Source organism: Natator depressus, chromosome 16 (genome assembly GCF_965152275.1).
Source record: "Natator depressus isolate rNatDep1 chromosome 16, rNatDep2.hap1, whole genome shotgun sequence".
Taxonomy (NCBI): Eukaryota; Metazoa; Chordata; order Testudines; family Cheloniidae; genus Natator; species Natator depressus.
In genome coordinates, this window is record NC_134249.1 from 22,801,727 (window position 1) to 22,818,843 (window position 17,117).

At 37.6% G+C, this 17,117-nt stretch overlaps 1 protein-coding gene across 3 annotated transcripts in view; it reads right to left on the reverse strand.

Annotated features, from left to right (window-relative positions):
• Positions 1-4,291: 4,291 nt before the first annotated feature.
• The window catches only part of RC3H2 (ring finger and CCCH-type domains 2), a 34,901-nt gene continuing 22,075 nt past the window's right edge, over positions 4,292-17,117 (reverse strand). For all 3 annotated transcript variants that reach the window (XM_074973614.1, XM_074973613.1, XM_074973615.1), the window contains 11 exons: positions 16,118-16,332; positions 14,254-14,681; positions 12,779-12,949; positions 11,344-11,499; positions 9,571-9,784; positions 9,340-9,424; positions 7,616-7,697; positions 7,047-7,181; positions 6,306-6,413; positions 5,157-5,305; positions 4,292-4,513 (listed from right to left, as the gene is read on the reverse strand). In XM_074973614.1, the coding sequence (XP_074829715.1) occupies positions 4,318-4,513; positions 5,157-5,305; positions 6,306-6,413; positions 7,047-7,181; positions 7,616-7,697; positions 9,340-9,424; positions 9,571-9,784; positions 11,344-11,499; positions 12,779-12,949; positions 14,254-14,681; positions 16,118-16,332 (1,939 nt within the window). In that variant the 3' untranslated portion in view covers positions 4,292-4,317. The remainder of the gene's footprint in view (positions 4,514-5,156; positions 5,306-6,305; positions 6,414-7,046; positions 7,182-7,615; positions 7,698-9,339; positions 9,425-9,570; positions 9,785-11,343; positions 11,500-12,778; positions 12,950-14,253; positions 14,682-16,117; positions 16,333-17,117) is intronic.

The window sequence follows — 17,117 nt, forward strand, 5'->3', positions numbered from 1 at the left end:
TTGGATTAACTGAGGCCTACACTGGATAAAATTGATGGGATATGTGCAAATGATGTTGGATTTTGACAGTTATAAATGCAGCCAGGCTCTGTTTTATTTCAAACTTTGTTAAATACGAAAGGCCAAGAAAGAGCTTCGGCGACAGTCTTCCTTGAATAAAAGGTTTTTGCTCAAGTGTGGGGAATTTTCATAATTTTGCTGTCTTTATTTTACCCTTGACACTTAAAGTTGTCAGAACACTCCCTTGCCAGCAAAGAGGTGCATTGTGACCATTAGTACCAAGGAGTTAGCTGTGCATTTGTACTGGAAAGAACTGGTCATTTAAAGAGCACATTTATTGTTTTCTGCTTGCAGGAGAGGCCCTTGCATTAGAGGGATTTCCTAACAGAAAAGGATTAAACTATAACAAGTAATGTGCTCTAAGTACTGTGGATGATTCATTAACTTCTTATTTCGTTAAGATCTAAAATTTCACATTTTCCTTCCGACACAGATTAATAATGGTGAAAAAAAATTCTTGACAAATGATAAAGGAGCTGCTAGCAGATACCTCTCAAATAGAGTTTATGTACAACAGCAGATATCTGACAAATTGTGCTTTAACAAAAAAAAATAAAATAAAACCACACACTATCAAATTGTTTTGGGTTTTGACAAAAGATTTTTTTAAACATTCTTTCCACAGGCCTTTCTTTGTGTATAATTTTGTACCTCACTCAGCCCAGAGCACTAACACACAAGAACAGCATTCAGCTCATCAGCATGAATTTAAACTAAAATTTCAAGTGTGTTATCAAAGCAGTAAACTTTTCAAATTATATGTCTACAACTGGTGTCCTTAAGTATCACACTTTAGTATCACTCTGTACTAGTCTATCAAGAACCAATGCCAATTTGCTTTGCAAAAGAAGTCTAACCTATTCTTTGAAAGGTCTAGTATACATTCTACAATGCACAATCTGTATGAACACTAACTCATTCATTTCTTGTTACAGGAACAAAATATCAGTAGCAGGGCAGTCACTCTACTATAATCTATATCTTAAGAATGTAAATGTTACTACTTTGTCATAAAAAAGTAGACAGCATGACATATCAAATTAGAGATTAATGCTAGTCCTAAAACCCACGCAGGAAATGAGACAGAACAAGGAATTAATCCAGATTGTGAGGCAACACATTTTAACTCAGATATTGATACAATTTCTGTATCCCTGACATGGAAACCCCCGCTGTACCTCTCCTGAAAAAAAAAAAAAATGCTCGTCTGCACAGAGCAAAGGAACCACACACTCCTCTCTAATCTGCTATGGGCCTTTTTCTGACAGCGTAATATATTTGGCCAAAAACCTAAATGGGATTCTCTACTACTACTACACATGAAGATTAGTCACACTACTTTTAATGTCAGAAAGTTAGCCCTTCCATTGCCCAAAAAGGCACCTGATTTGCAACTAGATACACAAACACATATTTGTTTGTATCAGGTCAACTAACGAAACTTTGCCAAAAATGAACAACCAGAACTATATTCCCATCTGTAGCTTCCACTTATTGGGGCACCAGAGGACATAGTTTAATGGCAAGAATATAATCAGTGTTAAAAACTGTAAGACAATGTTGGCACACTATTAAAAATCCCTCAATTCTTGTGTGTGTCATTCTAGATATTAAAGGTTGAACACAAATTAGCCTGAACCCAGAACTGACTCCTTTACAGTGGAAGCATGTGGTCTTTCTAGAAAGCTACTATATCATGGGATCTTCTGCTGCAGACAAGCATATATAAATACATTTGTTCTTAGACATGCCAGTAAAGTTGGCAGGAATATGTTAGGCTGATGTATTTTCACTGGACAAAACAGACGAACGTGTATAAGCAGCTTATCCCAATTCCCCTCCAGCAGAGCACAACCAAGTTTTAAAATTGCAATTTTAAAATTAAAAAGTTAAGGTAAATACACAAGATCAATTTATGTAGTATATATTCACCCTCAGATCATGCTGAAGATGTTCTGTGGAGTTCTGGAGCACAGAGGGCTCTTTCCCTGAGGGCGAATAAGGACTTTTCAAACCTTTATATTTTCTCTATTTTTGTAACAAAATAGCAATTTAAAATTTAAAAATCTTTTTAAAAAAATTACATTACCTTCAACGTGGAAGATCTCACTGTTTAAATATCCATGAAATAGACATACTGGTTTGCATATCCTTTTGGAATTACATACAGCAAATAAAAGTACTTCGGAAGCATTTCAAAAGTAATATAAATTCATATTTACAGAATGGTCTTGATATAAAATATACAACAATCATGTTCATGTCTAGCGTTCTATGTTAATTTGTAACATCAACAGGAAATGAGTTAAGGTGACAAGGTGGTCTAATTCTTGTTCCTAATCATTTCAGGCTGCAAAGTCAAACAAAATACCAGTCTTATTCCAGAGATGAGGTGGCACTGCCTATCAGGGAAGGTACAGTAAATAGCCAAAGAAACCAAGAAAAGGCTACTTTACTGTTATTCTACAAATATTTCTTTACATTTTAGTATTAAATAAGTATGTAAGATCTTCCATACTGACACCAGAATATCAAAACTAACCCTTGGATTTTCATATATATTTACAACATAATTATTTCATGGACATGTTCATTAAGAGATATCAAACACCAATATTTTCTCAGTCTAATCAGTAACCCTCAGGGAAATGCCAACCCCCACCCCTCAGAAACGTGCACAAAACAGTTATCAAAATCTTATCTGACACATCGCTGTGATTTTGTAAAATAATTCAGACGACCAGTAACATGATCCTTTTTAAGCATTTTGCTAGCAGGAAAAGCCCTTACAACATACAGTACACCTGGTGAAAGGTTAGCTTGGCTTAAAATATTCCAGTACAATTTTCAGAGTAAACAACTTCACAGAAGTTAATAAAAACATTAAAAAAAGTAAAACATGTACCAAAGAAACTGAAAAGGACAAACAATAAGATAGTAATCACCAGGAGGGAAGGTCTTGCTTTCTTTTCCAAAATGGTGACTGAATTTTTAAACTTTAAAGAAAACTATGCCCAGAGTGCTTGCGTGTGTGTACTCTATCTTCAGTTGACATATCATATATGATTTTCTGTCACATCTTAGCAGGGCACATATTCATACAATTTTCAGCACAACTCTGTAGGTCTGATAATGCTATATTACTGTAGGTTCAGTCAATAGCTAGTGAACAAGCAAAATTAAACCTGAATACAAAGTTATGATTAACAATATTTAACCAAGACAATACAATGAGTATCCAAAAAACCCACTAATTAGTTTAAATTAAAAAACAAACAACAAAAACAATCAGCAATACCATATTGTTAGTCAGTGCAAACACTACATACAGGGTTTTCACGGGAAAGCCAAGAGCACCTGATTCTTTTGCCAAGTCATCTGGATTCTATAAATGCAGGTGGAGGACTGCATTAAAAAAAACAAAAACAAAAAAACCCAAAAACACACAGTTACATTAGTGCATAATTTATCAAAATGGTTAAAAATGGATGTGCATATAACTTGGAGAAATCAATACCAAGAACATTAGCTGAAGGATTTAGGCACTTGGGTTACTTTTTGTAACTTTACTTGGACAAGTAGCCTGTATATAACTATCAACAGTACTAAAGCAGAAATGAGAAAAAACAAACAATAAGAAAAAAAAAAAAACTACAGCGAAGCACTGCACCACAGTCCTGCATATAATGCAGTAGTACGAAGCTAAAGTGTGTTAACCCTGTAATAAAGTCTAAAGTACGAATCCCTACCTCTCACTCTTCAATCAGGAAACAATATTCCATGCAAAGTTCCACAACTAAAGAAAAAGCAGCTGCAACAAGATGCAAGTTCCTTTCTCATTAAACAAAATAGAGACAAATAAATTAGTTTTTACTTTCACTAGATGTATCATTGTAGGATCCTGCTAGTTTAAATAACTGAGTTGTTAATCTTCTACAGAAGCCATTTTAAATAAGAACGGCTCAGTTACTGCACCGGATTGCTACAAACTCATAAAAAGCTGCTTTAAGCTTAAGTAAAACAATGTCCAAATTCCATTAATTTGTGGAAAGTGAACGCCTTACCCTAGTAAATTTATCTTTTCAGAATGCTAATGCAAGAGGGGCTTGAAGTATCAAAGAGTCCACAGGAAATGGATGACCCCAATATTATTTTTTTTTTAAAAAAAATATACATTATATAATATATATTATATATATAAAAAGCTAGTGTAAATGCTTTCACGGCATGGTCACAAGCTGGAAAGATGAATGCTTTTCAGCTGTTAACCATTTTGCCATTCGCAATGGGCTTTAAAAAGTCGTTTTTATCCTCAGACATAATGTGAGCACTTTTCAAAATGAGGCTGCCAGCATTGACTGATGTGCTGATGGGCAGGCAGCTTGCATTGCTAAAGGATCCTGTGATAGGCTGGCTGAAGCAAGTTACGGGCAGGACTGCTTTCTGCTCCTCCCTGAGGGGAAAAATAAATCATACAAATATTAAACTTCAGCTTAATGCAAAATATCAAGAATAAGTGCATTAAATGATGCAAATAGTGAAATTAAATGGTAGTTAGTGGAAAGGCAGAATATTTTACTATAGAAGGGTATGCTCACAGAGTAAATGCAGAGTGCCTCGTTTTCAAAGGCACCATTAAATGGTTAAAATACAGTAGCATGGGTGATTCCAGCATAGAGTATTTCGCACTTTTTTGGCATAGAAGAGGTTAGTGGAAATTAAGTTTAATGCCAACCTTGCTGAGACTAGTTTCCCTGAATTCTGGTAATTATAAAAATACTTTTGTATTTGCTGTGCAGTGTGGGAATACCTAAAACATAGGTTTATATCAATTGTTACCTAATATATACTGAAAAATAAGTAACACAAATGTATAAAAACCGGTGCACCAACGGTGCATTTGGTGGGTTTTATAATCACAAGCCAGTCCTTCCTAGTTCTCAACAGGGAACTCTTCCCACCTCAACATGTTCTCTTCCCACTTCACCATGCACATACAGTGCAGATATCTCATCCAAGTATGAGAAGCTAAGCAGTTCCTCTTTAAATAGTCATGTTTTAACCACTCTGATGCTGCTGTTTTGTCTAACACTCACAGAATCACAAGGTCTTCACCTAAACTTTGTCTCTTCTGCTCCAAAGGTTCCTTTTGGTGTTTCTTGAGTGGATGTCCATTCTCTATAGCTGTTCCATTGAGCAGCTGGTCATCCCGAGAACTGATACCTAGCTGTATGTCCAGAATCTCCTATGGGAAGAAGATAGAATCGTCCATCAATATTGTGGCTACTTGCTTTGGTAAGTCTTCCGATTTCCATTTATTTTATGTAACGGTTCTGGGGTCAAAGGCTACTCCTAGAATCTCTTCTCCTTTTGGAAGTTTCTCCATTCCCTTATCTAAGTCCTCAATGAAAATGCTGAACAGTACCAGATCCAGGATGGACTCTGCGAGACTATATTAGATACATCCACCTCCTGTTTGACAGCAAACCATTGATAACTACTCTTTGAATACAGTCTTTCAACCAGTTTTTAACCCACTTTATAGTTAACAAGTGGCACAACAAAAGAGGTATGGAAACCAGAAGAACCAGTATGCATTATGCAATGCCTTAATGACAGAGATATCTATTCTTTTTGAATGCATGACTGCTTTAGAGAAGGGCTGTGATGATCCTTTTGTGTGGTATGAAACAAGATCAAAACACTTTCTGACTGCACAATGAAGGTGAAAGAAATAATGTTTAAGGAACTGAATGCAGACTATTAATAGAAGCAAAATATAAAAGACAGAGGGCACTGGCAACAACAGGAATATAAAGAGCAAGGACAATTTTTTAATGAATTTAGTATTAGAAATGAGGAGATTTAAAAGTTTTGTTTAAGTAACCATACTGTAATAGACTTTACATTTATTAAAATACTTTTGGTTTCCATTTTGTAAATTGGAGAAAATTACTAATGCTATCTTGTATTTAAGAGAAAAAAAAGTTTAAAAAACTTTTGCAATTAGAGCAACACTGACAACCTGAGATGACGGGGACTAGCACAAAAGCAGCCCAAGTTCTACATTAAAATGGTGCCAAAGAAGATTCAGAGATCAATATAAAACCTACCTTTTTATTTTAAAAGGTTTTCCACTATAAACATGAATAAATGATTGATTTTACAAGAAAGTTTCTAGAAACAGCTGAACAACTAATCAAAGAATTCCATGACCTCTTCAAATATGCAGTTCTTGTACATACCTCTATTTGTTCACCCTGCCCATCAGGTTCATCAGTATCAAGGGCTGAAAGCTCTAATTCAATGTCCCGATCTGGCTTTGTGTCTGCACAGTCTTCAATATAGTCAGTCTGCAAATACAAGAGACTTTTCACTTTCTGTATACAATCCTCAAGGATTCAAGTGAAAATGGAAAACAATATAATCCACATTTCTGGGATAAGAGGGGGGGAATAAGAAATGGGCAGCTAATTGGATACCAATGGTGTTTTGGGTACAGAAAAGATTAGATACTTCCTGCTTACTTGCAGAGTAGTGTAAAGTAAGTTGGTGTTAGAAAGCAATCTTTTTTCAGAGCACACTAGCAGAGGTTTTAGCTTTGTATCACCTACAACTGGAGCAGAGTACAGAGATCGCTTTCTTGACATAATGTAAATCGCTGGGGGGAGAACTGATGAATATGGACTCTTTCCATCTTCCATGTTTAAGTATACTTCCAGTTAAGTGTATCTACCCCTGCCCAGCAATCCATAAGGGTGTAATAAAACAGAACTCATTTCTGTGGAGTCCCTCCATGATCAAGCCACCTCGGGACTGAGAAGCAGTACAGCAAATGCATCTGCTTGCTCTCAGACACTGAACCGTGTGCAGCAGCAGTAACTAACCCAAAAGAGCAGGTTATAAGTATTTTTAAATGTCACACTTCCAAATATATACCCAAAAACCTCAGTGATCTGATACATCCCAATCATCCTTTTCTTTACCTCACCATTCCTCAAATCAATTTCCTTGCTTAAAAGATTTAAGGTAAGGCGACTGCCTTCATCTAGGGAATTCCACTTCTGTTGCATGGCTAGTGCATTAGCCTCTCTCTGAAGTAACAATGAATTACTTTTGGCCTGTGTGGGGGGGGAAAAACATAATAGTTACTCAACTACATTTAAACTTTGTATTGTTAGACTGCAAAACAAACCTCCCCACACAAAGAACAGCTCTCTCTAAACAGGCAATTATATATTTGTATGCAGTGTATTCTGAGAATACATATCAGGGAAAAAATTTCTTCCCCAATCCCAGGGCTGGATCCTGCAAATACCAATACTTAACAGACAAGACACTTTCTGCCATGAGCAATCCTATTCAAATAAATGGGACTGCTCAGGTTAATAAGCACCAAACCTGGTGTTAAGTGTTAATAGGAACACACTCTAGCTTTCTCATTCCTATCAGTCACTTTGGTAATTGTACAATTAAATTCTGCAAAGCATTTTGAGATAGTTTGTATGAAAAACACTATATTATATAAAGTTGTAATAATGGTACATCATCTTACTTGTTGTAGTTCAATGCTCAGTAGATCTCCAGTACTGGAATGCTTTCTGTGAGCAGATAAATCAGTAACTATGAATCTTTCCCTTTAAAGAAAAAAGCAGCTGTTATTGTCATAGACAGTGATAAAAGAATGAATCGTTTTCTCAATGACCCCTCAATTTGCAATTCTTTGCAATTTAGCTCTAAACAGCTTAGGCATCTGGATAAAAGTGGTGTGTATGAAATAATACTTAGCACTTTACAAACATTACCTAGTCAGTCCTCACAACACCCCTGTGAGGTAGGCAAGTACCTTCATTTTACATATAGGGAAACCAGGGTGGGTAAAATAAATGATTTAAAAAAAAAAAAATCAGATTTTTTTTATTTAAATCGGATTTTTTTGATAAAATGCTTTTTGAGGAAAAAACCTATATAAAGATAGTTTTAATTAAGATACATTGTAGCTCAAAGGTATCTCATCATGGAATAGGGATTATAAATTCTAATTCTATAGTATAAGACAATATATTCATGTAATGTTCAAGAAAAGTTTTGTAAATGAGTTCCAATAGTTCATGGATTGGGGACACAAGAATATTTTCTTCCTTTGCACTAATTCATTCCAAATTGAGAAATCATTTGGGACCTGAAAAAGCAGGGAAGGTTGTTTTTCTCTTCCAGATTATGAACAAATAGGAAAATGAAGGTGAAGACGACTGAGTTAGCTGCAGAAGCCAATATTTTAAAATCAGTAACTAGGAATCTTTCCCTTTAAAGAAAAAAGCAGCTTTAAGTTTCTCATGTTGACCTGGCTGACAGAGTCGATTTAATTTTTGTGTTTTTTAAAAAAATATTTCATTTAACTATTTTAGTTAAAAAATTTTTTTTTAAGAAAAACAAACCTGATTTCAAAAAACTTGAATGTTTAACTAAATTCAAAAATTCATATGCTTGTTTTGTTAAAATATTATATGTTTCCTGTTGAAGAAAAAAAAATGTTGTTGTTTTAGTTAAATAAAACAATTTAAATGTCTGTCTGGTGATGTCCTCCTCCTAATACAGCATGGCAAGAAAATCCTCCAAATATTAATGATTAACCTGTTGAATTGGAGATAGTTCACTCTCAATGACTTCATAAATAGCTGCTTCAATTACCTTTGGTAAATGAAATAAGCAAACAATCATTCATTTTCTGATATAGCTGTAAAGCTAACCTGAAAAGTTTTCAAAATAAATCTTCTAAAAATGAAACCTACATCTATTTCCGAGTTGTGAAGAATATGTATAAGGTTATACAAACCAACAAGAATGCACTTTTATGTAGAAATCCATGATTAAATCAAGTCTTCCTGACTAGTGATTTAAATGATTTAAAAGATGATTTAAATCAAATCCACCCTGAGGGAAACTGAGGCAGAGAATTTAAGTGACTTGCTGAAGGCCGCATATGGCAATCAATATCTGGATTGGGATTACAGCTCAACAGTCGCTGGTTCCCACTTCTGTGACCGGTCCACTTCAGCACACCGATGCTAACAATAGCTACATCAGATTTACCCTAGTTTAATTATTGGAATTGGTAATTCCAATGCTTGATGTTGCATAAAGCCAAAGCACTTGCCACGTTTAAAATTACTAGGTAATTCATATTCTAGATTTTTTTTCCTTCTGCCTGGGATTTTTAGAGTAGCTGTAAATTATAGAACAACAGTCTGAACAAATGCCACTAAGGAAAGTTCATACCGTTCTATATAGCGTGCTGATGAAGTAGAATCTGAGCCACAGGAACTCCATCTTGAATCAACAGCATTGACGTAAGGGACATAATCTATAAAAAATTAAGGTACAATTCAATGTCTTCCCAGTTTCAATAAGAGAATATGGATATACACAGAGTTATTAACTGTCCACTGCAGTAATCTAAATGCCTGTGTGGTGTTATGCGGTGCTGGCAATAAGAAGCATTTACTGTACCTGATACACTGATGGGCTTAGTAGCACTTCCTTGGGAAGCAGTGGCCTGAATAGGATCTGTTGTGTGATAACCTGTGCGGGATGATCTGGAGATTGCACCCCACTTGGAGATGATCGGTCCATCACTAAAGGGAATTATAGGATCTTCTTCCTTTGCCCTTCTTTGAGTTTCAAACAGATGAACTCTCCTCTTAACATCTCCACTGTCCAAATCCTATACGTTTAGGAGAGACAAGAAGGTACAAGAGGCTGATTTGCAACTCAACACATTTGGTTGGGCCATTCAAAAGGCCAGCAGTCATTAAATAACCACTATTACACAAGGTGATTAGCACCAACCTGACCAGCCAACAAGCTGAGAAGGGACATAATGACTCTTACCTATTGTGATTTAGTGGCCAGCTGGCACCAGACAGTGATTAACAGTGGAACAGAACACACTTCTGTTTTTTTTAAAAGCTTTACCGTTTCCTCTCAGAAAAAAAGCCCAGCTGCTGTAAAACACCATTTCCACAGTATCACCCTCAACATCCTTGCTAATACTGGAGGAAGGTGGGGTACAGGTAGCAGAGAATTGAGACATGATTACCCTTATAGTGCAGGATGCACGAGTGGCAGCTACTTGATCATACCAGAGTAGGACAGTAATCCCCAATATGCATATGAGACCTTACTTATCCAAAATGAGGTCATCTCCCTGGATGTGCATTAAATAGGTTTTAATCTCCAGTTTATTCAAACCTCAATTAATTTTGTGTACCCAATTTCAGTCCAATAAAACAAGGTTATGCTGTATTTTTGTTCAATTATATTTCCATATATTTCAAGGTTTCATGGTTGGGTTTTTTTGTTGTTTTTTTTACTGTAGGAGGATACGTACATTCCAAAAGCCTTTTAGCAGAGCGAGAACTATGTTTAAGGGAAATTACACAAACGAAATAAATGATTAAAGTTCATGCAGAATACTCTGTTCTATGGTGTGTAGTGCAAGTTTTAGCTTTTTCATATCTTCTCTGTAGAGCTAACACTGCTGAAGGCACTCACTTCAAAATAAAAATTATCTGAAACAATGAGAAAGATGGAATAGAAAATCTGGTCAGATCCCCAAAGAGAAAAAAAATAATTTGCTCAAGGCCAAGCAGTTCTGAGAACCTCACTTAAAGTTAGCTGGAATCCTATTAATCCAATGGAGATGTCTGCCTAACTCTGACACATTGGCCCATGCTAGGCCATCAAATCCACCAGGATTTGTCCTGTCACTATTACACTATTGTAGACATCTCTTAAATGGGAAGCGCTATTCATGAGTGGAGGAAGAAACGGCTGAAGGTGCACAGTTTTGCAAGCAACCTGACCAGAAGTGGAAATCCTTATTATACAGCCTCGTAGTAGTCCATCCATTCATCTCTTCAGTGTAACAAAAAGGTCTGAGGAATAGGAGTCCTGAATTATAAATTATTTACTGAAGATGTTATGGCCAACAGTAAATTTTATTTACACTGATTTGGTATTAAAGTAGTTTGTCTTAAATCTAAGAATGTTATAAACACCACTGCATTTTTTTCATTGATAAGAGGATAGTTTGTTTACATCGCTCGGCAAAAGTTTGTTCCAAACAGTTTAAAATGAGCTGAACCAGTTTAACCTCAAGACTTAGTATTTTAGTTTATTTACACGAGGCCTGGCAATCAAATTAAGTTTGGCAATCAAATGGAAACACTTGCAGCACTTTCCACCCCATGAGTGAGCAGGCAGAGCACAGAACAGCCATACCATTAACACAGCATTTGAATTGGCAATTACATCCTTGGGCTCTGAGTCGATGGCATTTATGCAGGAACCAATAGTACCACAGGACCAGGGTGAGTAGTGTGAAAGATGGTCTTCCTCAAATTTAGTACCACTCAAGTCACTAACACTTTCCGAGAACTATTGAAAAGGAAGAAAAAAAGGTACAGGAAACAAAGGAAATTTAGTATTTAAGTGTTTATATAGGAAAAACTGCTTACTGTGAACTATTAAATCAATCTGCTTCAAGACATGAAGCAGGTAGTCTAAGGCCGTGTCCATGCTGGGGATTTGCCTCAATTTCTGCCATCAGCGGCCAACCACTGGTAAATCTGCATCAACCCTTAGCACAAACCACTGTAAGCCACATTTTGAACCTGAGAAGCTTACTGCTTCCAAGCAGGAGTAAGCTTCACCTGTACAAATAGTTGCTTTGCCTCCTGACACTTTGGGTTGGCACCAGTGCACGTTAATGACTGTATTTGGGGCAAATCACTAGGGTAGTGAAAACTTAAGAGAAAGAAATGCATTTTTCCTGTACTAAAGTTATATCAAGCAAACCTTGGTAGAACAAAACTCAGAAATCTCCAGCCTGAGTAAGGCCATAACCAGGACTTGATGGCAGATCTGTGACAATACGTAACCCTTAAAATAACTATTTGCGGTAACTTAGAATAAACACCAACAAAGGGGATTTTTAGCCAAGATCTATTTTGAATATTTTCATTCTTAGGTGTATAGAAAAAGAGAATGCAAGATTGGGATTTTCTCCTCCAAGACACACTGCCAGTTCTTATGCCTTGCTTCCTAAGCCTCACTTCCATTTTGCTACTGTCATACCACACAGCTAAATGTTTTACAAGGGCCTTGTCATTTTTCATTTCAGTATGCGCATTCTTTGGGATTACAGGCACATATGAACTTTCTCATCATGTGATAGCGCCATTAAGAACAAGAAAATAAAATGGAAGGGTTCTTCCTAATGGAAAAAATGTATCACCTGTGCTTTACAGAGAAATCTGAAGGTTCATAAGAGGCTCCAATCACAGTTAATTACAATTGGTGTCTGTGATATGCTGTTGATATGATTTATTACTCTAACTGCATAGGAGATCTGTGTGAAACTCTACACCAGTTTCCATACTACGGTATAAGAGTCTTAACAATATATTAACACTGTGCTATAAAGTTAAGCTGCCTTTAAGTTAAACCAATTCTTCGCTTAATTTTGGCCTTCTGTCAGTGATCAAGTGTAACATCAGCTTAATATCCAATATTTTCTTTATTAGGGAGATTATATCTTGTACTTGCAGGGGAATGAACTTGATCTAATAGATCACAGAAGAGTGAGACAGAAAAGCTCTCCTGTTAAGTGCAGAAAAAGGAAGCAAAAGTACCATGAAATTCTTTGGTTTCTCACCTCTGTGCTGAAGTCAACATTGAAGAGAGGAGAAGGTGGTGTTGGAGATTGTGTTGCCATAGGAAGGGTTGAGGACACAAGAGGTGTTTTTTGAGAGTGGTATTGTGCCCATTGCTCTGGCTTCCGTCTTAACTGATCATCATAACTGGTCTTCAGGTGACCACAAGGCTCCTAGAGTAAACAACGGGAGGAGGGCATCAATGTATGAATATTCACAGCAGGATCATGCAGGTAATTTATAGGTTTCTCATAGCTGCCAACACATGGAAGAATAAGCAAGGAACAGTCACAGCTACCTTACCAAATACCAGTCGGAAGGCATATATTTGTATACAGGAGAGAAAACAATGGAGACAAGGTAAGGAACGTGTACAGCATGGTGTCAAATTCAGTCCATGTTTAATTATGGTTCGTAGGCCCTGCTATAAATTTAGGAGCCATCTGCCCCTCATCCCCACTGTGATCTCCCACTGACGTCACTGGGAGATTCAGAGTGCGATCCAGGGGATAATCTGGCCATTACACCGTAACTCAACTTTTAGGTATTTTTTTATTCAGTACATTATCGTCATACTCAGCATCACTCAGTGTGAAAATCTGCTCCCTTGTATCGCCACCACTAATTCTTCCCTTTGTTTTTTCTTCCTTTTCCATCCTCCTGTATCTGCATCTCCTTTATTCTTTCCTTTGGATTTCCTTCTCTGCAGCAACTCCTAATTCCCACCTCCCCTTGGGTTTAACTCCCTGTTATTTCCCAGTCCATATGCTAAAATGCTCTGCAATAAAACAGTTAAGGTTCCAACTGAAGTGTCATCACTGGAACTGACACGCCAATGAGATTAATATAGGGGCAGGAGAGTTCAAACCCCCGGAGTTATTGTCAGAAGCCATCTGCACATGCAAGCAAACATTACTGTATTGATTACATTAAGTTTACATTTTAAAGGTTTTCTCTGCAACCACAAGGGCTAGAAATGTACTTAAAAAAAAAAGACAGCTGAGATTCTGAACAATCTGACTATATCCTCTGGGCTATATAAATACATTTAGCAGGCCAGATCTGGCCCGCAGACCATACATTTGACATCCCTGGATCAGGATCCTTTGGACTGGAGTCCCATTTTTAGGTGTCACTATAGGACCTAGGCAGAGGGAGATGCATCTTGGATCCAAAGCGTCTTCCTCAATGCATAGAGTCATGTCATAATGTGAATCAAAGAAATGGGAGTAGGCAACGTCTAGGATGTGTGTAATTAATTCAGCTGATGTGTGTTTGTAAGCAAAGGAGTCTAAGATAGCCCTACCCAAAAGGACAAAGATCTGCCTATTATGGTTTGAAAAATAACTTGTTTTGGGGTTGCTGCTTGACAAGTGTAACCCAAGGCAAGAAAAGAGCTCTGGGCTAATTAGGTAGTATGATTTCGGTCATGACTTTTAAAGTAAATCATATCCTTTTCTTTTCCACTCTCACCTACCCTTGGTAAAGGCACAGTCCTCTGCTCATTTGGAGGTTGGCAAGCCATGGAGTAATACCCATCCAACGAATTATATCTTTCGCGCAGTGATGTCTGACAGACAGATGAGTGCATCACATCCATTGGAGGTAAAGAATTGCTCCTAATAATGTCATCCCTTGGGTATATCTGTGGACGCCAGATGCGCCTGCTGTCATACACCGGAGCATACATTCCAGAAGGGACGGGAGGAACTGGTCCATACGGTTGTGGAGGAGGAGGTTGGTAAGGAGAATTCAGTCGCTCTCGAGGGGGAAATGTACTGTAATGATCGGCATATGGCACGGAAGCAGGTGGGAGGGAGGATTCTGGAACGTTACTGGACCTCACAAAGCGAGGAACACAGGGAGCCACACCAGCTGGTACTGTTGGAGGTGGTGGGTAGTATCCTTGAAAATTGGAAAAAAGCATATTTAATTTGGTCTCAATAGGATCAGAATTTTAAAACAGTTCTAAAATTTTAAGTAGCACTTGATACTGACTTCAGAGTAAAGTGTCTTGTTTCTACAGGTCCCCTGTGAACTCCATCACTTCTCTGTGGATGAGCACTGCAGGTTTGAAAACTTGGTCTGCAGGGGCAGTACTAACACTGTACGGTGTGTTCACAGGACCGGACGTTGTTGGGAGGGGGGCAGAGGAGCGGTATATTCCACCATATGGTAGCACTTTTACAAGAACAGGTGGCAATTTAGCACTTCCTCTCCAAACCTAACATGTGTGTGTGTATTTTTTATATATGAGGTTACATAGATACTTTTAAAGAAAAAGGTCTGTCATCTCTGTTTATATATCAACATTTTGGGTCTAAAGAATTCTGAGGGTCTTTAAGCCATCAGCTGGCAAGTGGTTTATTTTTTACATTGCAGAATAGATCATTTCCCCCTCCTATACCCTACTCCGACAGCTGGGACCTGCCTGAAGTTAGAATAAATGATACAGCAGTTTTCTTGGCTGCACTTAATAGGAACCTCTTTCTTCTATCTAACATGGTGCTTGTTAGCTTCCCAAAATACCAAGCACAGTATGCAGAGGCACTTGGTACATAGAGTGTCTCCCTCCCAGGTCTCTGCCTAGATGAATACTCAAACAAACCACTCCTCAAGGGCATACAGACATTTGTGCAGTCTATGAGAGGCACACTGGGACTGTCTGTGTACACTGATGGCAAGAAAAGATTTGGGAAAAGCTTGAATTATTCAGGTCTGTAAATGCTAGTGGGAAATGCACAACCTGAACTAAATTCCGCCCATGGATGCACACAGACTGAAGTCAGACCCATACACACTGGAGTGCAGAGACTGGCTCTCATTGTGGGTAAGCAGTAAAGAACTGGACACATGGAGGGGTGAGGAAGGGTGGTGTTTCCAGTAAGACACTATAAAAGGAGTCTGCTAAGCCAGCTCCATGAAGGATGCAAACAAGATGGAGCCTCACGAGTTTCACACAAGGAAAGCAAACAACTTTTCTCCACAACACAATCTTCAACACATCTGTCCCCTCTCCAATAAGTAGGCATGGTTTAAATGTTGCTGAACTTCCTTTAAGGAATTTTGGAGACCTCTCTAGTTAAATATGGAAATAATGCAAAGAGTGTAGCAATGCTCCTGCATTCTGCGGCCCTCTCTTTACTCAATCATAATATTCAGAGTTCGAAAGCTTGGGTATTGGGCTCTGCTGAAACCAGGAGGCCTAGCAAATAAGCCCCACATGAACTTGGTGCCATTGGGATTTGAAGAAATTTAGAAAGCACAAACACTGAAACCCATTCAAGTTTATACAGGCAAAAGTAAAGGATTGCCTATGGTTCAGCAACCATGTCACTCACCTGTCTGTGGGTACTGTGGAACTTCATAGGACAACTGTGTCCTAGGATCTTGAAAATACTGAACATTATCAGAATGTGGAGTGTAGACAGGTACTCTGGTTACAAATGGGCTGGATTTTGGAGGCAGAGAATTCATCTCTGTTCCAATATTAGGACCACCAGCTGAGGTAGCTGCTGCCTGGCTTACAGGAGTCTTGGGTGGAGAGCAAATTTTACTGAAAAGAATTGCAAAGAAATCAAATGGATTTGCATTTACTACTTATTACTTGTATTCATCTTTCGTCATTTCTAACTCAAACACAAAAACACTCCAGTATGACATAGCCCAAATTCCTCATTATCTCCACTGGTATTTCTGAAGACTTCAATTATTTTTTAAATACAACAGTCTGCTTTTTAATAATAGCATCAATCTTCAAGAGAAGATCATGCACTCATAAGCTGATCTAAACCTTTTAGTTTGTACCTAGAGCTCAGATACCAGTACTGAAAGCATGTTCTGGAAACAACAGATAAGCATTAAAAAGCTGGTCTGAGGTCCAGTGCTGTTTGGACAATACCCAAACAGTTTTAAAAAGGTGTGATACCTGGAAAACCTCCAGGACTACAAAATAATATTTTTGATAACTGGAAATGCAATGACTATACTGTACAACTCTACAATAAAGAAATAAATTATGGATGCAAATTGTTTTTAAACTGAATAACCCCAATGACAGATTAGATACTGTGCAGGAAACGGGAAGAGAGCAGATGTGGAGAGCTGTACCAATTTAGCCATTCTATATGAGATTTAAAAATTAAAGCACTGACACAACTCGGGTTGACCTTCTGAGTAACAAAATTACATCTCCAATGCTAAAATCAGACCTTGCATTGCTACACAACCAAGGAGCATTTCCAGTGCATCTCCCCTTTTCCTCCTACCTGACACATTACTTGGATATATCATCTGCTAACACCTCACATAGAAGAGGCTATTCCCTCTTCAAGCTCAACT